At 50.4% G+C, this 21,470-nt stretch overlaps 1 protein-coding gene across 1 annotated transcript in view; it reads right to left on the minus strand.

Annotated features, from left to right (window-relative positions):
• Window positions 1-18,448, minus strand: part of PDLIM4 (PDZ and LIM domain 4) — a 33,709-nt gene extending 15,261 nt beyond the window's left edge. The window contains exons 1-2 of the mRNA XM_071758587.1: window positions 18,253-18,448; window positions 7,366-7,517 (exon numbers count right to left, since the gene is read on the minus strand). Of these exons, the coding sequence (XP_071614688.1) occupies window positions 7,366-7,517; window positions 18,253-18,345 (245 nt within the window). The 5' untranslated portion in view covers window positions 18,346-18,448. The remainder of the gene's footprint in view (window positions 1-7,365; window positions 7,518-18,252) is intronic.
• Window positions 18,449-21,470: the final 3,022 nt, after the last annotated feature.

Below are 21,470 nucleotides of genomic sequence, written 5' to 3' on the forward strand. Positions count from 1 at the left end.
GGGGAAAGTGTTTTCAGCTGGGTGGGAAGGGATTAAAGCAGGGAAATCATTACCCTGCTCTGATTCAACACCTGCTGGGACAACCCTAAAAAAACCCAATTGACCCCCTCCCTCCCGGGGCCGGGTGGGAAATGAGCCCAATAACAAGATGTAACTAAAAATAAAAACTTGCAGACACCTTTTATCCCAGGATTTGTTCCCTAAGAGAAGGCTCAGGCTGACACTCAGAGCATTCCCTGCACATGATGCTCACGTCTCTTCCCAAAAGGGTTTTTTCACCTGGCAGCAATCTGGGAGTCTCCCTTCTCTCCCTCCATCTGCAGAGCTGCTTTTCAACTTGGAGGGATCATTCCTGGGCCTTATTCAATCCTTTATTTCTCCATCCCCTCCCCCAACCCCCAGTTCAGCACTTGGCACCAGAGCATCCCCAGGACACAGCTGGGGAGGTGGCAGCTACACCACCCTCTAAGAATGACCCCATTGCTGGGTTTTCCCCCATAATTTGCACATCCCCCTTTTTTTTGGGGGGGTTGACTCCAGGATCTGCCCATCTCCTGCACCCAATTCACCTCCCAGCATGGAGCACCACAACTGATCTGGTCCCCACAGCCTTTTAGGAGCTGAAGAGAATCCAGAAGCAGCTCCAGGGGATGCTTCCCCTCCTCCCCCTGGACCACAACCCTCCCCAAGAGAAACAAAAAGTGAGGGATCCATCCCCTGCTGGGGCTCCCACCTCTGGGCAAGGTGGGCAAAGCTTTGCTGGAGCTGGGAGGAGACACAGACCCCACAGACCCCACAGATCCACACGGAGAAGCAGCTGCAGGATTTCCCCTCCCTTCATTCCTCTCAGCTGAAACCATGGCTCTGCATCCAGGCTCTGGAATGCTGCCTGGTTTTCCTTTCTCTGAGTCCTCCAGGAGCTCCAGAGGGGAAGCTGTGATTCACTTTTTTTTTTTTTTTTTTTTTATTCAGTTCTGTGCTTTTCCTGGAAACTTGAGAACATCCCAACCCTGGCATCCATCCCCTCCTCCCCAGCTGCCTCCACGCCTCGTGGCAAACACATCCAGAGCAAAGCAGGGGAGGAACCAGGTAAAACAGCAGCTCTGGGAGGTTCTGGGGAATTTTGGGGGCTACAAATCCAGCAGGCTGATAACTGAGTCTTTCTTCCATAGAAATTTCCAGGGAAAAAATCCATTTCTGGCCAGAGAGGGGGAATAAAGAGAAAAATCTTATTCTCCAAGCAGGATTTATTGTGCAGGGATCCCTGGGGGTTCTCTGCACACCCTGAGTGTCCCCAAGGAACCTGGGGTTGTTGTGTCCCCTCCCCAGGCTGTGGTTAAAGCCTGGTCCTGCCCTTGGCTGTGGTCACTCTGCCTCAAGCAAAGAGGAAAAAAAATCCTGATGGGAGCTGTGAGTGCTGGAAAAAGGGTTGTCCTGGCAATTTGGGTTGTCCCCCCCAGGGACATGTCCCTGCCTTCTTCTCAGCCCCTCATGCCTGCTCTGCCAGGGCTGCCCAGAGCAAAGCATCCCCCCAGGGGTTTGTCTGAAACCAGTTCCTACCTCTGGGAACACCTCCCTGGAGAAGCCCTCCTGCACCATGAATCCCAAATGGAAGGAAAAGAACCTGCTGCCAGGATTTCACGGAGACACAAGGACCCTGAACCTCTGAGGATGCTCTGCTAGGACACCACAGCCAGGAAACAAACCCCAAAAAACCACCCTGAGGCTCCTCCTTGGCCAGGAAGATGCCCCCAGTCCAGCCCCAGGTACAACCAGCCCCAGTGTTATTTGTCAAAGAAAGGCTGTAACTGGTTTGGACTGGGAAGAACAGCATCAGAATTAATTATTATTTAAAACCAAGTCTCCCAGCACATGGGAATTCCTCCCTGCACATCAAAGGAACACTTCACTCCAGGGTGGAGGAGCCAGCAAGAACACATCTTGCCCAATAAGGAATTTCTTCATTCGTGTAACAGCTCCACAGTGAGAAAAAAAAAAAAAAAAAAAAAAAAAAAGAACAAGTTTAACCACGTGATCCCCCCCATCCACACATTTGCATTATTTAAATCTCTGAAAACCTTGGCTGCCACTCAAACACATCATTTGGTGAGGAAAATCCCAAAGATCTCCACCTCCCTTTTCCCTGAGCAATAACTGGGCTGCTTCCCACCTGGGATGTTTTCCACCCTCCCTTCCAGGTGCCACCAAAGGGAAAAGCCCCTGGGCCACCTCAGCTTGAGATCCAAGAGCTGGGAAGCAGATGCTGGCCCAGGCTCCCTGGTTTGGGGCTGGGAGCACTGGGTCTGGGGCCATGTCCCAGCTGATTTCTCATCCTGAATGAAGAGCAGGAACTGCTTGGGGACCTTGGGAGGACAGAGCTGGGAATTTTTAAACAAGAAAAAATAGATTTTAATGCTGTCTGGGCATAAAAGCAGCCACACAGACACCTCCAGGGAGTCTGGCTGCAGGGGAACCCTGGCCCCAAGGCACTGGGAGCTCCAGCATCCCACATCCAGCAGTTTTCCCAACGTGGGCTTGGGATCAGCTTCTCCAGGAAGGATGCAGCCCAAGCCTTCATGCTCCCAGCTGGCAGATGACAAAAGGTTCAGGGGACCCTTTTTGGGCTCCCCTTTTCTCTCTGGCACTGATGGGCAGCTCTGGGGGGTGCTGGTGTCCCCAGGAGCAGCACTGGGGGGGTCTCCTCTCCAGGTCCTGAGCTCCTTTGGGAACCCAACCCTCTTCTCAAGAGGTGTTTTCAGCAAAACTCAGCTCCCAGGGCTCCTCTTAGATGAGGTATGACCCAATCTGAAGGCCATCAGCAGGGCTGCAGGACAGCCACGAGGAGATGGGGACATTTAAACAAGTTTTTAGAAGAAATAAGAAGACAAGAGAGTCAGAGCTAAGCAAGAAGGGGGCAAGCTGAGCTGCTGAGCTGGTTATCTCTGGACCACAGAGTCATCACGTGGACTTGCCTGGATGCTGACAGCCTCCCAGGACAAGAAAGGACAAGAAAAAAGACAGGCACTTGTTCACATGAACGTTCAGCAGCTTTGAGCTCCCTGTGCCAGCCCTTCCCCTGCTCACTGATAATCTGGTGCTGAGTTCCTCACCAGGGAGGGAAACTTGGAGAGAAACCAAATGCTCCTCTTGGTTTCCCAGGAGCTGTCAGACTCCTGTGCCAGACACTCTGGGAGTGATGTGGACCCTCAGCACCCCAATTCTCCTGGGGTCCTGGTGCCACTGCCACCCCCAGCTCTGCTCCCTCCCAAGTCCTGGGGTTTTACACACTCCTGGGAATTTATTCCAGCCACAAAAAGTCACTCTCCTGGCTCAGAGTGCTCAAGTGTCTTCAAGAGAAGCAAATTTAACCCCCCCAGAGGCTGATCAGCATCTCCTCCCATCACATCCATGGGCTCCCTGCATCCCCAACCCCTCCAGAACCAGTTGGGCCACATTGGTCTCCAGGCATCCCACAGTAATTCCCTTTTCTTGCCTTCCCCCCTCTTCCCCCCCTATTCCAACTTTGCTGCTGAACTTTCTATTGAAAGGGCAAAAAACAAACCCAATATTGTTCTGTATCTCAGCCCCACATAATGTCAGGGGGTGATGGAGAAAAGGGCAAGGGATGGAGAAAACCCAGAGGGTTGGAAGCTCTTTGGTGCCGGGCTGGCTCCCCAGCTCCCTGACCTCTCCCAGGACACAGAGCTGGCTGGAAGGACCAGGGACCACCCCTTGGCATCACATCACATGGAAAGGCAGCATTACCACCCCCACTGCACCCAACAAGCTCATTAGTTCTGATAGATTTCTGAAAAAACACTGATTAAACCTCCTCGTCTTGACTTTGCAACCAAAATCCCCCAACTCCTGCCCCGGGCTCTGGTTCCCTCCCCACCCCCAGGTCATCCCAAGCCTGGGAAGCAGGTCCTGGAGCAGGGATCTGCTCCCACCAAGGAAGGAAAGGCTTCCAGCCATGAGTAATAGCTGGGCAGGATCTTCTGGATGCGACAGGACTCAGCTCCAAGAGCTGTGTCACCCAGCACTTGCCTTGGGCCAAACTAACGACAGAGCTAATGAAGTGGGACCCGAGCTGCTGTCCTTGCTGGAGAGGAAAAAAACCCTTCAGTTTTTCCTAGGAAGGGAAAGGTCAGTCCCAGGGGCTCCTCCCAGCATGGCTGAGGTGTGTTTGCTCTCCATGGAGCCACCCAACACAACCCAACAAAGCCCAACCCAGCACAGCCCAACCCAGCACAGCCCCACCCAGCACAGCCCCACCCAGCACAGCCCCACCCAGCACAGCCCCACCCAGCACAGCCCAACCCAGCACAGCCCAACCCAGCACAGCCCAACCCAGCACAGCCCAACCCAGCACAGCCCCACCCAGCACAACCCAACCCAGCACAACCCAACCCAGCACAGCCCAACCCAGCACAGCCCAACCCAGCACAGCCCAACCCAGCACAGCCCAACCCAGCACAGCCCAACCCAGCACAGCCCAACCCAGCACAGCCCAACCCAGCACAACCCAACCCAGCACAACCCAACCCAACCCAGCACAACCCAACCCAGCACAGCCCAACCCAGCACAGCCCAACCCAGCACAACCCAACCCAGCACAACCCAACCCAGCACAACCCAACCCAACCCAGCCCAGCCCAGCCCAACCCAACCCAACACAACCCAACCCAACCCAACCCAACCCAACACAACACAACACAACACAACCCAACACAACCCAACACAGCCCAACACAGCCCAACCCCACCCAGCCCAGCCCAGCCCCACCCAACCCAACCCAGCCCAGCCCAGCCCCACCCAACACAACCCAGCCCAACACAACCATCTCCTCCCCAAGAGGAGCCACCCCATGCTGAGCAGCTCCTCACTGTCACCATCCCCTGCCTGCTCCTGTCCCCTCCAATCCTCAGCACTTCTTCTTGCCTGGCTGTGACACCAGAACCTGGAACATCTGCAATCCTCCTGCCTTGCCCAGCCCAGGCCACCTCAGCCAGGAACCCTGCATCACTGCAAGCTTGGGGACCACCACCACCACCACCAATCTGCTCTGGAGGACCCTCCACCTCCTCTTGTGAGGTTTCCCAGTTAAAAATCTCCACCTTGGGCAAACCCAACCCAAAGCCACAAACCCTCCTGCTGCCAGAACTCTTCCCCCCAGCAGCTTCCAGCCCCCCAGGAGGTTTGTTAAGGAAACCCAAGAGAGAAATCATCTTTATCCCCCTCAAGGAAAGTGCCCACTCTGCTGGGACACCCCTGCCCACCCCTCCTGCTGGAGCTGAGCTGTGCCAGGGTGACACAACCCCTGGGAAGTCCCCTCTTAGGAGAGGAGATGCCCTTTGATGGTGGCCACAACCCCCAGGGAGGTCACAGCTACCAGAAGGAAAAAAAGCTGAGCCACGACCCCCAGACCTCCCATGGAGGAGAGGACTCAAGGGTCTGAGCTCAGCCAGCAAGCCAGGGGATACCCAGGGTTAAAATGAGGTGTAGAAGTGGGAATCCAGCCCAGGAAGCCCTCACACACCAGAAGAAATTGCTGCCACATTGCAGGGCAAGTTCCAAGTCCTGATGAAGTTTTTTGTGCTGCCAAATGAGCTCAGCAGCTCAACTTTCCATCCCTGCAGGATGGCTCCCACCTCTCCCAAGGAAGGGGGAACCCTTGTCCTGTCCCTGGGTGGGACAGAAAAACCACCTAAAACTGCTCCCCATGGAAAGCAGGCATCCTCCTGGGCTGGGGGAGGTTATCCAGGGGATCTCCAGAGCTCCTTTCCAAGCCCTGACGTTCTCCAAGTTCTACCTGGGGGAAGGGTTTTCCTTTTTTTCTCTTTTTTTTCCTTTCCTAAAGTCACAGTGTCCCTAGGACACCAGGCACAGCTTGGGCCACCACTGTCTGAGGAGCTGGGGGGAAAGAAGGGGGGAAAGAAGGGGGGAAAGAAGGGGGGAAAGAAGGGGGGAAAGAAGGGGGGAAAGAAGGGGGGAAAGAAGGGGGGAAAGAAGGGGGGAAAGAAGGGGGGAAAGAAGGGGGGAAAGAAGGGGGGAAAGAAGGGGGGAAAGAAGGGGGGAAAGAAGGGGGGAAAGAAGGGGGGAAAGAAGGGGGGAAAGAAGGGGGAAAGAAGGGGGGAAAGAAGGGGGGAAAGAAGGGGGGAAAGAAGGGGGGAAAGAAGGGGGGAAAGAAGGGGGGAAAGAAGGGGGGAAAGAAGGGGGGAAAGAAGGGGGGAAAGAAGGGGGGAAAGAAGGGGGAAAGAAGGGGGGAAAGAAGGGGGGAAAGAAGGGGGGAAAGAAGGGGGGAAAGAAGGGGGGAAAGAAGGGGGGAAAGAAGGGGGGAAAGAAGGGGGAAAGAAGGGGGGAAAGAAGGGGGGAAAGAAGGGGGGAAAGAAGGGGGGAAAGAAGGGGGGAAAGAAGGGGGGAAAGAAGGGGGGAAAGAAGGGGGGAAGAAGGGGGAAAGAAGGGGGGAAACAAGGGGGGAAACAAGGGGGGAAACAAGGGGGGAAACAAGGGGGGAAACAAGGGGGGAAACAAGGGGGGAAACAAGGGGGGAAACAAGGGGGGAAACAAGGGGGGAAACAAGGGGGGAAACAAGGGGGGAAACAAGGGGGGAAACAAGGGGGGAAACAAGGGGGGAAACAAGGGGGGAAACAAGGGGGGAAACAAGGGGGGAAACAAGGGGGGAAACAAGGGGGGAAACAAGGGGGGAAACAAGGGGGGAAACAAGGGGGGAAACAAGGGGGGAAACAAGGGGGGAAACAAGGGGGGAAACAAGGGGGGAAACAAGGGGGGAAACAAGGGGGGAAACAAGGGGGGAAACAAGGGGGGAAACAAGGGGGGAAACAAGGGGGGAAACAAGGGGGGAAACAAGGGGGGAAACAAGGGGGGAAACAAGGGGTTTTGGTCCATGGTTTCCTAAAGATGTACAAACAGCCAGTGATGGCCCTTTCCAGCAGGAAATTCCTCTTCAATCTGAAGTGGCAAATTGCATAAACTTTTTTCCCTCTACTCCAGATCAAGTTTGTCATGGCTGAGCCTTATAAGGAGCACTCCTTTTGTCTTGGATTTCTCATTTGTTTGGGGAACATTTAGCTACAGAATTCATCCCAATGGAAAGCCAAAAAAAAAACACCCCAAAATAACCCCAAACACCTTAAGCCTTCATTTTGCTTGGAAATATTCTAAAAACAGGGTTTGGGGAGGACCTTCTCATGCATCTTGATTGAAGAGACATTTATTAAAACAAGAGGTGGAGGACCCCAAACACCAGGAGGGGACCCCAAAAACTAGGGAGGGCCCCCAAAATCAGGGCAGGACCCCAAAACACCAAGGGAGGAGCCCAAAAGCCACCAGGGCAGGACCTACCTGTTGACAGAGAGCAGCAGCTGGTCCATGCATGCTTTGATCTTGTTCTGTGCCTCCAGGTGGGTCATGTTCTCTGTGTTCTCCCCATTAATTGCCAGAATTACATCTCCTGGGCACAGGTTGGCCACAGCAGCTTTACTGCCAGGGTTAATCTGGGTGGGAGGAAAGAAAAGGTTCAGTTTTAGAGGTCCAGGCTCAGTTTTAGAGGTCCAGTTTCCTTGGGATGAGTGGCAGAGAAAGGACCAGTTCTTGCTGAGGATGCAACAGAGATTGGGGGTCAGGGCTCTCAGGTCAACCCCTGGGGACCACACTACAAAAAAGCTTTTAAATCAAAGTATTCCCCTACCAGCTCATCCCCACATCCCTGGTTTTTTGTTTTTTGTTTTTTTTCTTGCCCAAAATAACCACACCACCCTCTTTTCAGACTCCTTGAGCCCTGAAGGCCACACCACCCTCCTCCTCTTTGGCTCATCAGAAGATGAGCACAGCCCTCCAGCAGGGAGGTGGCTCATCAGAAGATGAGCACAGCCCTCCAGCAGGGAGGTTCTGCCTGACATCACTTTTTCCTGCCCCTCATCCCAATGATTTCTCTCCTCCTGGCCCTGCAGGGAATGTCAGGCAACCCGTTCAGGCTCCACAATTCTTCCCTCCTGTTTTTTTTTTGGTTTTTTTTTTTCTTCTTTTAGGCATGCCAGAACCTTACACAACTCAGAACTTCTTTCCTGAGGAGCAAACACCAGGTCCAGGGAAGGTTTGTGCTCAACCCCACAGCCCAGAAAATGAGTTTCTTGAGAAATTGCCATTTCATTTACATTTTTTTTTTTTTTTTTGAAATAACAAAAAGTGAGGAGAGGTAGAGAGAGGTGAGTGTCTCTGCTGAAACTTTAACAGCCATTTATTTCCTCATCTTCCAAGTTCCTCTCCAGCCTTCCAGAGCATCTCCTAATGCTCCACAACCACCCAGGGGGTTTCTCAAGTGAGAAAGCACAGCTTGGGCCTCTCCAGATCTCCCAGCCTGATGGGCTTTTGGTTTGGCTTAGTCCTGATTTAGAATTTTCAGGGTTCAAAGGGACCTTTCACTCCCCTCCACCAGCCCAGCTTGCTCCATCCATTAAAAACTTCAGGGATGGGGCTGCCACCACCTCTCTGGGGCAACCTGGGTGAAGAATTTCTTCCTAAAATCCAATCTAACTCTCCCCTCCTCCAGTTGGAACCCATTTCCCCTGATCCTAAAAAATCCCTCCCCCACCTTTCCAGATCCCATCCTCATTTTGGGGTCTGGGTCTCTGCTGCCCCACACAAGGAGCAGGACAACCCCTTCTCCATCCACCTGGAGAACCTATCAAGCCATGGCCACCACGAGCCACCTGAGGCCAGGAGCCACGTTCACCTCCCCTGGGGTTTTTTCCAGGTTCTATTTTCCTGGGAAATTGAGGAATCTCTGCCCATCACACCAAAGTTGGGTGCTTGCCAGGACCAGCCCCATCCCTCCCAGCTCCAGGTGGCTCCTGCCATTCCAGGACCAGAGCAAAAGGGACAATCCTAGGAGAGGAACCACCTGGATCTCCCTCCCTTCAAGGCTCCAAAGCCACCAAGTGTGTGTGGCAGGGGGAGCCAAACCCCCAGCAAACCCTGCAGGCTTGAAGAAACATCAATATTTTCATTACAATCCCCCTTTTCAGGCTTTTTTTTTTGGGGGGGAGGGGGGAGGATGGAGCAGACCAGAGGTCCTGCCTCAGCCTGGAAGCTCCCAAAGCCACAAATTTCATCCAGCAGAAAATTTCTGCTCCTGGTTTTTGAGGCCCCTTTCCCAGGACAGAAAACCCAAGCAGAGGGATGGACACACGAGGTGAAGATGCTGGAGACACCTCAGCCAACCCAGCAGAGGGGACAGAACCTTCTGGGTGCCATCCAGCAGGACTGAACCCTTCTCCAAGAGCACATCAAAGCATCTTGGAGTTTTGTTGGACCCCTGGGACCACTGGAATACCCCCCAGGGCTCCATCCTCAGCAGGATGGAGCTGTGAGAGGACCAGATCCATGGGAGGACCACTCTGTGTTTCCACAGCTTTTTTTTTCCTGGCCCAAGCAGCATTTTTCTGGGCTCTGCAGGCACAGCAGCTGCTGTGGGAAGGCAGTGTAAACACCTGGTGGGTTTATTGCTCCAACAAAGCCAAAAGAGAACAATGTTCTGCATTTAACCCTTCCACACAAAAAAAAAACCAAAAAAAAACCCAAAAAAAACACCACCAAAAAAACCACAAAACCCACGCAGCTGCTGCTTCATTTCTCTCTCTCAAACCCAGAATTAATTTACAATTGCATTTATAAATGGAAAATAGTGGAAGAACAAAAAAAAAAAAAAAAAACAACCCTGGATGCTGACCATATTGTAGCAGTGGGACACAGTGGGATTGCAGAGCATGGAATGAACCCCCAGCAATATCTCCAGGACCAAAAGTGCCCCCAGAGCAGCCTCCTCCTGCTCAAGGATTCACTCCAGACCCAAAATGTGTTGTTTTTTTTTTTCCCCCTTTTCTAAAAAGCCCATTATTGTCCCAGATCATCTCAGGACTGGTCTCATCCATCACACCTCTGTCCATCCTCTGTGTAGCACCAAGCTCCAAAAATAATGCTGCAGGTCCAAGATTGGTGCCTGGCTTGGTCCTTTCATATTTTTCCAGCAGGAAAAGAATTTTAAAGCAAGAGGCACCACTAAGGAGCTCTTTTCCCACTGCCCTCTGCTGCAGGTTGGGTCCCAGCATCCCCTCAGCTCCAAGGAGAAGGATTCCTGATTCCTTTGCCCAACTCAAGCCATCTACATAATTACAATTTTTTTTTTTTTTCTGGTTGGGGAGGGAGATAAAAATAAATTGTTCCAATTTTTTTCCCCCCCAAAACACCTTCCCCAAAGTGACCACCACCACCCCCCACCTCTCTCCTGTGCTCCAGGAGCCAAGTGGATGTTCTGGAGCAGGTTGGAAAGCCATGGAACCAGCAGTGCTTATCTTATCTGGCCCCTGGAGGATTTACTGAGTGCTGGGATCTGCCAGCAAGCCAAGAAAAGAAAAGCCAGTAAGGGAAGTGCTGCACTCAGCCAGCTGCTCTTGGAAGCTGTGCAATCTCCTTTAATAAGCAGATTATTTGCACCCAGAGGACTTTATTCTTGCAGCACCCACAGCCTCACACTTCCCCCCCCTTGGAAAGCAAGGAGAGAAACGTGTCAGGCTTGGAAAAGGTGCCAGGGTTGCACGAGCAGGGGGGGCAAAGCACATCCCAGAGGGCAAAGTCCCCCCCTGTGTCCTCTGTCTGCATCCCAACACCCAGGGACAGCCCCAAGGGAACAACTCAGCCCCAGAGCTAAAAAAATGCCAAACAGAAGCAATCAGTGCTTTGAGGAAAGGTTAATTTCATTAACCTAATCCTTGTTCTCTTTAATTTTTCCTTTTTCCTTTCCAGGCTTTTCCCTTTTAACTTTTCCTTTTTCCTTTTCAACCTTTTCCCTTTTAACTTTTCCTTTTTCCTTTCCAGCCTTTTCCCTTTTAACTTTTCCTTTTTCCTTTCCAGCCTTTTCCCTTTTAACTTTTCCTTTTTCCTTTCCAGCCTTTTCCCTTTTAACTTTTCCTTTTTCCTTTTCAACCTTTTTTCCCCTCTTTTCCTTTTTCTTTTTCAACCTTTTTCCCTTTTAACTTTTCCTTTTTCTTTTTCAGCCTTTTCCCTTTTAACTTTTCCTTTTTCCTTTCCAGGCTTTTCCCTTTTAACTTTTCCTTTTTCCTTTTCAACCTTTTCCCTTTTGACTTTTCCTTTTTCCTTTCCAGGCTTTTCCCTCTTAACTTTTCCTTTTTCCTTTCCAGGCTTTTCCCTCTTAACTTTTTCTTTTTCAACCTTTTCCCTTTTAACTTTTCCTTTTTCCTTTTCAACCTTTTCCCTTTTAACTTTTCCTTTTTCCTTTCCAGCCTTTTCCCTTTTAACTTTTCCTTTTTCCTTTCCAGCCTTTTCCCTTTTAACTTTTCTTTTTTAACCTTTTCTCTTTTTTCTTTCCCCCCCATTTCCTCTGGTCCTCTCTTATTTATTGACAGAAGAGGCCAGAACCCACCTCCCTAAAACTTCTTTTCATGCCAGGAGCTGAGGAGAAGGGACCCAGCTCCCCCTCACCTGCCCAGCTCTTGGTGGAGAGAAAAACTTGAAGATTTTTTTCCCCAGGTAATTTTAACTCAAATTAAGAAATGATACCTCTTCAGAGCAACCCCAACTATGTCTCTGCCACATCTCTTCCATTTTAAAAAGAGATGAAGCCAACTTCCCAGATTTTTATGGGTTAAAACGGGGGGTGCCACCCAAACCACCCTGTCCCAACCCTTCCATCAATGGGAGTTTGTTCTGGGGACATTTTCTGCTCTGCCAGCCTGATCAAAAGGCCCTGATTAAAGGCTCTGAGAGGCTTTCAAGATAATGTGACAAAATTCTCAGCTTTTAAACAAAGGCAGCTTGTTGTACTACCAGGAAGCAGGCAGCAGATGACCTTATGGCAGATGATGACCTCTCTGGAACCAGGAAAAACCAGGACTTGAGTAACTCATGGAGAAAAATTCCCCCCCAAAATCAAGCCTTCTTTCCAGGGATTATTCTTCTTCTTTCAAAGCATCATGCCTGGGACTGACCCACATCCCTCCCCGAGCCATTCCCATTTCTCTGGTGGCTTGGACAGAAATTCCAAGGTGTCAGGAGACACCTCTTGGATCTGCTGTGTGGCCCCTCACCAGGAGCACTGGTTATACAACATTTTTTTTTTTTTTATTTAGCTGCTGAAGACAAGAAGATGAAACTTCAGAGCTTAAAAGGGAAAGAAGCAGAGGATGAGTGTTATAAAAGGCAAGACTCTTAAAACTCCTCTGGAGTCCAAGAACTGATGGATCCAGAGCCAAATTTAGAGCCAGTTTCCTGGGATGGATCCATCACGATTCTCTGATTCCATCTTCCTCCACCTTTAAAATAAAGAAAAGCAAGAAAACCCTTCCTAAACCTCCTTGGGTTCAACGGAATTTTTTGTGCAAGTCCTGAAAGCCAAAACACAACTTTACCACCCAGTTTTGGGGACAAATCCCTGGCATTGAGAGGCTCTGGTGAGACCCATCAGGGTTTGCTCCAGCAGCAAATCAAGCAGAATATTTGCTGTGAACATGTTTGGTTTGGCACTTTTATCAGTGCTACCACATCTTGAGAGATCTCCTGTTTTCTTTCACACTCCAGCACCTGTGGTCACAGATGACTTCAAAAATAAAAACATTTTCCCCAAGTGTTTGGGTACCTAAGAACCTTGAGGCATCTGGAGAGCTCAGAGAGCAAACAAGAAATTCAAATTCAGTCAGGAATAGTGGGGCTGAAGAGGCTTTGTGCCTTCTAGGATTTGCCATGGGGCTCCTTCAGACTTGTGACAGGAGCTTTCCCCTGAAAATATGAAAAAAAATAAGTTGCCTGCACCAATTCCACAGAATCCACAGTGGCAAAGCTGTATAAAAATTAAAGGACTGATCCAGCCCCAGCAGGCACAGAATTATCCTCATCTCTTGTGCTAGACCTCACCAAAGCTTAAGAAAAAGATGATAATTTCATGTACACCCCCCTTGTATACTTCCTCCACTAAAGAGGGGCATTTGGGGAATTCTAGCTAATTTTATTCTCTTTTATCCCTGAATCATCTGTGATACAACCATGTACTTTCCCAAAGCAGCTTCCAATTCCTGTCCCAACAGGCAATCTTTCCATCTTCAAGGCATCAGAGAAATGACATCATTGAAAAGAAAAAAAAAAAAAAAAAGGGGAAAAAAAAAAATTCAAAGAAAATAAAAACCACCACCCCACCTCCCCCAGCCCCAACTCCAAATCCTGTGGTCACACCAAGCCCAATCTGGTTTTGTTCACCCTGGCAAGGGCCTGGAGTGTTTTTTAAGGTTGTGCTGGGTTTATTTTGCTAAATTCCCCCAGGCTCATGGTCCTGCTTGGACCTCCAGGAATCACTGCTTCCCCTCTCAGGGTTTTCAGGGGGCTCCATCTCAATAGTGAGCAGGAAGTTTTCATGCATTTTCCACCACTGCTGCCTCCTGAACCAGCACAGGGATTTATTCCCCTCTCTCTCAGTAATTAAATAAAGCTTCAGTGAGGGAATAACTTGAGCAGCAAACAGATTTGTCCTTCCCTGAGTTTTTATCTGCAGTGCAGATTAATTGTTAAACACCACACCAGCTTCCAAGTGTGGCCACCCAGATCCCTCAGCTCCCACTCATCCTGGGAAGAATAATGAGAACCAAGGAGAATGGAAAGCAAAACTATTTCTCTCTACTTCAATTAAATAAATAAAACAAGAATCATCATCCCACTTGGAATTGTTAAACATTAATTAATATGCAACCAGCTCAGAAAGGCTGGGCAGGCACCAAAGGTCAGTGGGAATCAGCTGAGGTCCTGGTTTGAGGATTTATCAAGGCTGCTTGAGCTCTGAACAGAAAATGCATCGTCTCCATTTCATAAGCCATCAAATCCATTTTTTAAAAATCTATTTTTTATGCCTTTTTAAGCCATTCTTAAAAGAAGGCTCCAGGGAGACCTCCCAGTACCTAAAGGGGCCTAAGGAAGGGTTTGTAAGGCTCTGGAGTGACAGGTTGAGGGACAATGGTTTTAAATCCAAGAAGATTTGGGTTGGATGTTAGGAGAAAGTTCTTTACCATGAGAGTAGTTAAAAAATAGAGCAGGTTGCCCAGGTGTTTGCCAACAGCCCTGAGAGAATCCACCAGAGTTTTACTGGAATTCCTCTTCCCGCATCCCAACCTTTCACAGGCCAAGTTTTTGAGCAAACACAAAAGCTGCTGAAGTTTAAAAGTCACCCTGAACTCAAACAATACCTGGGTAATGGATGGCAGAGCAATTATTCCTCACCCTTCTTGTCTTACAGCCCCAAGCTGAAAAATGCATTTATTTTTGCTGCTCTGCTGGGCAAAGCGGTGTTGAAGGCAGCAGATAAAGGGGAAACTGGATTAAAAACCTTTTGAAAAAAAAAAGAAAAAAGACTGGAATGGGTCCATTTGTCAGCTATCTGTTTAGCCAAGTAATTTATCTCTGAGTCTGAGAGCAGCAAGTGCTTGGATTAACATTTCCTCAGCTGGGCTGATGAGGACACCGAGTGCTCCAGGAGCTGGACCAGCGAGTTCAAGTGGTTCAACCCATTCAGCTCCTCCAGTTACACTGATGACTGATTAGTTTTTAATCCCAGGCAAGGGGTTGATCAACTGGCATCCCACACAGAGCTGCAGCACTCCCTGGGGTGGTAACAAGCCCAGCAGAGAGCCCCTGAGTCACTTATTCCATTCCTGTTCCTGAGGTCCAAGGCACCACTGGCCCTGCAGAAAGGTCCCTTGCCCACCAAGGGCAAACAGGGTCCAGTTTTTACCCTGCCACAACCCCAGAAAAGCAGCTGCCAACCTTCCAGAAACTTAATTAGAAGCTTAAAAGCACTTTCTAGCAAATCATCACAGCCAACTCCAAGCAGATGTTTTGGGTCTTTCCCCTATAAACATCCCCCAGGAGGAGTCACCACCACTTGCAGGATGTGCAACACCAGGGTTGTTCTGCTGGAGATGGGTTCCCCCCCCCAGGAAACAGCCTCAAGCTACAATTCCCTTCCCAATCCTGTGCCAACAATGCACCAGCATCACCCCCTTCACCAGCATCATCCCCTTCACCAGCATCATCCCCTTCACCAGCATCACCCCCTTCACCAGCATCACCCCCTTCACCAGCATCACCCCCTTGGGGGCTGCATGCCCCTAAACCAGTGCAGATGCTCTGGGTCCCCCCAAAAAAGTGCAAGAAGAAATAAGGAAAGAAAAAACAAATAGAAAAAAAAACAAAACACAACAAAACAAATTGGAAAAAAAAAGAAAAAAGAAAAAACAAACAGAAAAATGCAAATCCACATGGGATTTTTTTTATTTTTAATACTGAAGAAGTGAGCACTCCAGCTCCAGCCTCTCCAGGGCACTGCTCAGCATCATCAGCTCTTCTCAGTCACTTGGGCAATCAGATCATCACCACTTCAGATGGATCAGACCCCAGGGAGAAGTGACTTATTTTCAAACCAAAGACATCATTCCTTGCTCTCAGGAAACATCAAACAGCTGCCAGGGATGGGGACTCAGCACCACGAGCTGCACCAATGCTGTGACCTTGCAAGGGGCTGAAAGCTAAAAGCAAGGCTTGATTTCCCTCTAGCAGTGACACTGGGGCTCAGGTCCCACAAATGCAACATCCATGAGCTCTGCCTTCACTTATCCTGGAGCTCTGACACCCAAAAAAGTTTGGGGGAAGCAGCTGCACCCTTCCTGGGTCCCCCAGCAGACAGCAAAGCCAAAGCATCACTCGCTGGAGCAGCAACACTTCCCTACAGCTCCTGAGAGCTCTGGGGAAAAATTGCTTCCTGAAGTAGCTCAGCAAAGAGAAAACCAACCTATTAATGATCAAATTATTTTTTTTTCAACCCCTACACAGATTAATTTGTGCTTTTTAAGTAGGCAGCCAGCCTCTGGCACCCAGAGCTGAACGTGGGTGGCTTCTGGTTGCTCCGAATCCCAAACAGAGCTTAGAAATTCCCAATGGAACCAGCCCAGGGAGAGCTGTAGAGCCCCAACACCTTGTGGCACCTCAATCCCCAGCTCCCCTTGGCCAGAGGAGGAGGGGGAATCAAACCCACATTCCTCTGGCAAGCCCAGCACACCCGGAGCATGTCAACATCTCAGGCTCCCAGCTGGATGCAGGAGTCCCCAAGTCTGGTCCCGCCTCCCAGCAGAAATTCTGCTTTTCAAAATACCTTCCATAATTTCATGGCATTTTAATATAAAGCAAATAAAACTTAAAAATAAAAAGAAAGGAAGGAAACGCAAAGACACAGGCTTGGAAGGGAGCAGAAGGCAGCCCAAAACCTCAACAAGCAGAGGCTCCCTCCCTCTTACCCAGGCAAAGGGAGCTTGGGGGCTCTGTGGGGATGGGGCTCACCCAACCCCCCCTTGCCTGGGTTTCAAGCAGAGATTTACTGCTCAGACAATGCCATAATTAAATAAAAGCAACCATGGCACCTCTCCAGCCACACTCAGCTCTCTGCAAAGAGGCAGAATTGCTCCAACCCAGCCCCAAGCAAAGCCCCAGCTCCCCGGGGAGCCCCCAGCAGCCCCTTCCTGCACCCCCCCTGGCCCAGAGCTGCAGCAGAAGGTAATTCTTACCCAATTTTACCATTTTCAAGTATGATTTCCCAGCCTGCGAGGGCTTTTCTTGGGTTAAAAGAGGAGAGCCCGAGCAGAACACCCTACACCCACATTTCCATTCCCAGCCAGTTGTTTGCCACCCTCCAGAGCAGCAGACGGGAGCATCACCCCCTCTTCAGCAGGAGCAGAAGAAAAAAAAAAAAAGATTTACTTTAAAAGTATTACTTTAAAAAGATTTACTGCCACACTCAGCGACACCAAACACCACCCTACCACCACTGTTTGTAACCAGAAAAGCCTGATGAGAATTATTTTTACCCTCACACCTCCCAGGTTTGACAAATCAAAGCAGGACATTTGGCAAACCCACCTGGCCAGGCCAAAGCAGGCTTTGGTTTTTCTTCTTTAATGCTAAACTTCTTTTGCTTTTCTTTTTTTTTCTCCCTCTCTTCAAAGGAAGGGGAAACCCAAGCTCCCTCTGCTAAATCCAGACACTCTTCCTCACACCAGGAATATTTCTGCCGGAGCCAAGAGGCAATTTTGTGTTTTCTTGCCACGCATCCCACGTTACTGGGGGGAGGAAGAGGACTCCCCCCTGCCCAAAAATCCCCCCCTGGCAGCACGGCCACCCCAACAACCTCAGAGCTGTTGCTCCCCATCCTCTTTTCCCTTTCTCCATCCCTCCCTTCCTACAAGTCCTCAAAAAAATCCCTGTCCGGGAACACTCGGGAAGGGACAAAGCAAAAAAAGAGGGAGACCCAAAGCTGTGTGATGAGCAACACAAACCCAGCCTCTTTCCAACATCCCCTTTTCCATAATTCTTTCTTTAAACTCAGGGTGCCTGTTTTCCCTTCTCTGCTACACGTTTTGCAGAGGAACAGATAGAAGGCCAACAGCCTTACGACAATTAATTTTGGTTTAAGTTATCGCTCCTTTGAAAGCTTTTCAATACCCCCCTGACAAAACTAACCAAAAAAAAAACCCAAACCCACGACCAACTTACACTTCAGGTGTCCAACCCTTTCCCGGGACAGCCCAATGGTGATGGAAAGACAGGACACAGCTCCTCATCCATCACACAGCCCAGAGCTGAGCTCCCTCCTATTTTCACATCTCTCTCCTGTTCACAAAGCCAGTTTCGAGCTAGCCACGGTGGCTTTGCAAAGAAGTTTCCAGAAGACTTCTTTGGGAGGTTAAACACAAGTGTGAGTGCACTTCCAGAGTAATTACAACCAGCCCAGAGGGACCCCTATAACACAGCGGAGAAACTTCTTGCTGACTTGACTCGTGAAAAACCCCCAGAGCCTGTGAACTTGGGCCAGGGCATGAGTCCAACCCCTCTGTAACTCTGAGCACTAAAAACTTTGAAAGCTGAGCTTTATGAATTAACATTAAAAAAAAAAAGGAAAAAAGAGAAAAAAGAAAAAAAGAGAAAAAAGAAAAACTGTTCCACGTTAAACCAGAGGAGAGAGCAGCTGGAACAGTGCTTACCCGCCCGTAGTTGGGTTCGGATGGAATAATACAGACAAAACCACATAAACCAGCCCAAACTCTGCTGCCCCGGGTACCAAAGCCCCGGCCTCGCCGCCCATCACCCGCCCCCCGGTCCCCCCCGGTCCCCCCCGTCCCGGCTCACCCTGGAGATGGTTAACGGGGCGCTGAAGTCTTTGCCGCCCACCAGACGGAACCCCCAGGGCGAAGGACCACGCAGTACCACCGAGTGGGACATGGCAGCAACGCTGGGGCTCTCCCTGCCCGGCTCCGGCTCCCACTCCCGAGCAAAGCACTTCGCGCGGCTCCGGATCGCCGGGACGGGTCGATCCCGCCTCCTCTGCCCGCCCCGCAGTGGGGCGTGGCCGGCAGGAGGAGCCGCCCCGTCCCGGTTGTGGTGGCGGGGAGCTTTACCGCGTATTTTCCCCGGGAGGTCATAACCGGTGGGATTCGGAGCGACTGCTCGCAGTAGTAGGCTGAAGCGTGTTCATTTGGTGCGGTCAAAGGCTCCACTTACTCAGTGTTCGTCCCCTAGAAGGAAAGGAAAATGATGTAATAGTTGGGTAAATGTGTGCTCCTTGTTTGCAAGCAGTATGTTGGAGGCAAGAAAAAAGGAGAAAAGTGCAAGGAAATAATCAGGTCGGGTTTGGGAATCCCTCGTGGTCATCGCCCGGCCAAAAGGTAAATTTGCAAGGGAAATTGCTTGGGCAAAAGAGAAAATGGCAAGGAAATAATCGGGTTTACAGCAGCTTGGGAATCCCCCACGGTTATCTGTTATCCCTTGGCCAAAAGATACATTTCCGAGGAAATAATTTGGTTGGATTTAGTAAAGCAGCTTGGGGATCACTTGGGCAACGCTCCCTGGCATCCCTGTGGCCTTGCAGGGGTCTCGGGGACAGGAGCAGGTAACCCAGAGCATCCTGGTACAGCTGAATCAGGAGCACCCAGGAGCTGAGGTGTTGAAGGGGATGCTCTGTAGACATGTGGCAGGGCCAGGAGGCAGCGTGGCTGCTCAGCCTTCCCTAAAAACGAAGCAAAACTCAAAATGCCTGGCCTTGGGAAAGCTCCTTCTCTTCCTGGAAAGGGCTGGGCCAGCACATCCCACTTCAAAAAAAGGCCCTAACAAAGGATTCACTGTTTGACAAATCCAGTTTCACCAAGTACCTTCTTGCTGCCTTTGATTTAGGTGCCATTTGCTGGGGAGTCTTTTTCCATGGGTCTGGGTGACCTTCCCATCCCATCCCATCCCATCCCATCCCATCCCATCCCATCCCATCCTATCCAGGAGGCTTTGGTCCAGCAGAGGGGAGAGAACTGAGAGGTTTGACCACACTCCCGAGCTTGAGAAAGCCACAGGAGCCCAGGGAGCTGTGTTACAACCCCCAAACACACCCAAGCTTTGTTTGCTTCACCAGGAAGGTGCCTGGGGAGGGGCCGTGGGGCTGCAGCTGATTTCACCCCAGTTTCCACCCATCCTTTTTGTTCCACCCGAGCTCCTGCCTGCCCCGAGAGAGGCTCCAAAAGCTGAGTTGTGTCTGTGCAAGGGCTGATGAATCACAGCTCCTCATTCCTGCGTGATATCACCCAGCAGAAGGCAGGGAGGAGGCTGACCTCAGCTCTCCTTGCTTGTGTTTGAAAATCCACCCCAGCTCAGCCCCAAAATTCTCCTTTGCAGAGAGCTGGGGGGCTCCTTCCTCTCCCCTGCTCTCCCAGCACCTCCTTCCCCCAGGGGTGGACCCGCACGTGTTTTGTCTCTTTCATCTGAGGAGGGAAAATTAGGAAAAAAACCAAATAAATCCTTTGTGTAAAATAAACTGAGTTTGCTGGAAAGCAGCAACAACAAAAAAAAAAAAACAACCTAAAGAGCAGAGGAAACAAATGGAAACTCCAGCTCTGTGGAGTCCAACGTTTGCCACCAGGATTTATTGGGGCTTGGTTACCAGGGGGGGGGATTCTAACTTGTGCTCTGGCTGCTGCTGAGCAAAACTTCCTGGCCTAGGAAACAGCTGCTGGAAGCACAGAAATCCCCACTATTAAAGCCTGAATTTCAAAAGCTGTTGGGAAAGCTGCTGGCTCCAGGCACCTCCTCACCCAGACCCTTTGAATGCTCAGCCTTGGTTACCCCTGGTGTATCTTGGAGCTTGCTGAGAACTTAATTCCAGTAAAATGCAATTAGAATTGGACAAAGTGGCATCAGGCTGTGGCTGTGCTGGTCCCCAAAGACACTCAGCAGAGCTAAAGTAGAGGTGGTTTTATTCTGAACAAAAATATCTGCAGTGGAATCACCCCTGATGGAAAGGTTCCAGGTGTAAGCAGCTCTCAGAGTCAGGACTGCATCAGGATTTGGGGTTTTTCCCAGGATTTGGGGACTGGGAAGATGAGCTTCAGAACTCCCCATTCCACAGGTTTTGCCCCATTTGCTCACAGCCCTTTTCACCCCTGCTCCCTGGGAGCAGACCCAACACCACTGGGCACTGCAGAGCCTCTCAGTTCAACCACCAGCAGGTTCACAAACTTCTCTTTTCACCTTGGAGAAGCTGAGAATTTTTTAAATTCTACTCTGAGTCCAAAACTGAACGGGAATTCTGCTTCCAGCTGGGAAATCAAGAGAGCCAAGAGGAGATGGTTGAACCTGGCTGTGGGACCAAGCCTGAGCACCAGTAACACCACCAGCACATCCCTTCTTCTCCCAGCTCCACCAAAGCCCACACATCATGGCCAGGAGAGGTCAACCCTGGTGGTGAACTCCATCTCATCACTCCACTCACTTTATCTTTACCCCCCAATATTTCCCCTCATGTTTGTTTCCAGGAATTTTCCACCCTGAGGTCTTATCACCTCTTGGTTGCTGTTTTTTTTTTTATTTTATTGACTGTTCCATCCTGGCTCTCCTTTGCCACCAGTGACACTCTGGGTTTCCTCCCTTTGTTATCACAGCCCCAGTGGGTAAACAACAGACATTCAGCTTTGTGCCTCATTTTGAAGCAGCATTCAGGGCTTTTTTTTTCCATTTGCCACCCTCCCAAGGTCTAACAGAGGGCCTGTGCTTATCTGGGAGCTCTAATAATGACCCCCCCAACACTCTTTGGGAGCATCTGCCCACAGGATTTCATAGAATCACAGAATCTTAGAATTTTAGGGGTTGGAAAGGGCCCCTAGAGATCAACTGGGGACCTCTAGAGATCATCTGGGGACCTGAGATCAGAGACCATCTAGCATCCTCATGGCTTGATCATTCTCCTCCAAGTCAGATTTTCTCCCTCTGCAGATTGTCACCTTCTGGACTGTGGCTCCTTGAAGTGTTTTCAGGAGGCAGAACTCAACCAGGAGTCCTCTGTAGGATCAGGCTGGGTCTGGAGGAGG

The sequence above is a fragment of the Heliangelus exortis genome, chromosome 15, assembly GCF_036169615.1.
Source record: "Heliangelus exortis chromosome 15, bHelExo1.hap1, whole genome shotgun sequence".
NCBI lineage: Eukaryota > Metazoa > Chordata > Aves > Apodiformes > Trochilidae > Heliangelus > Heliangelus exortis.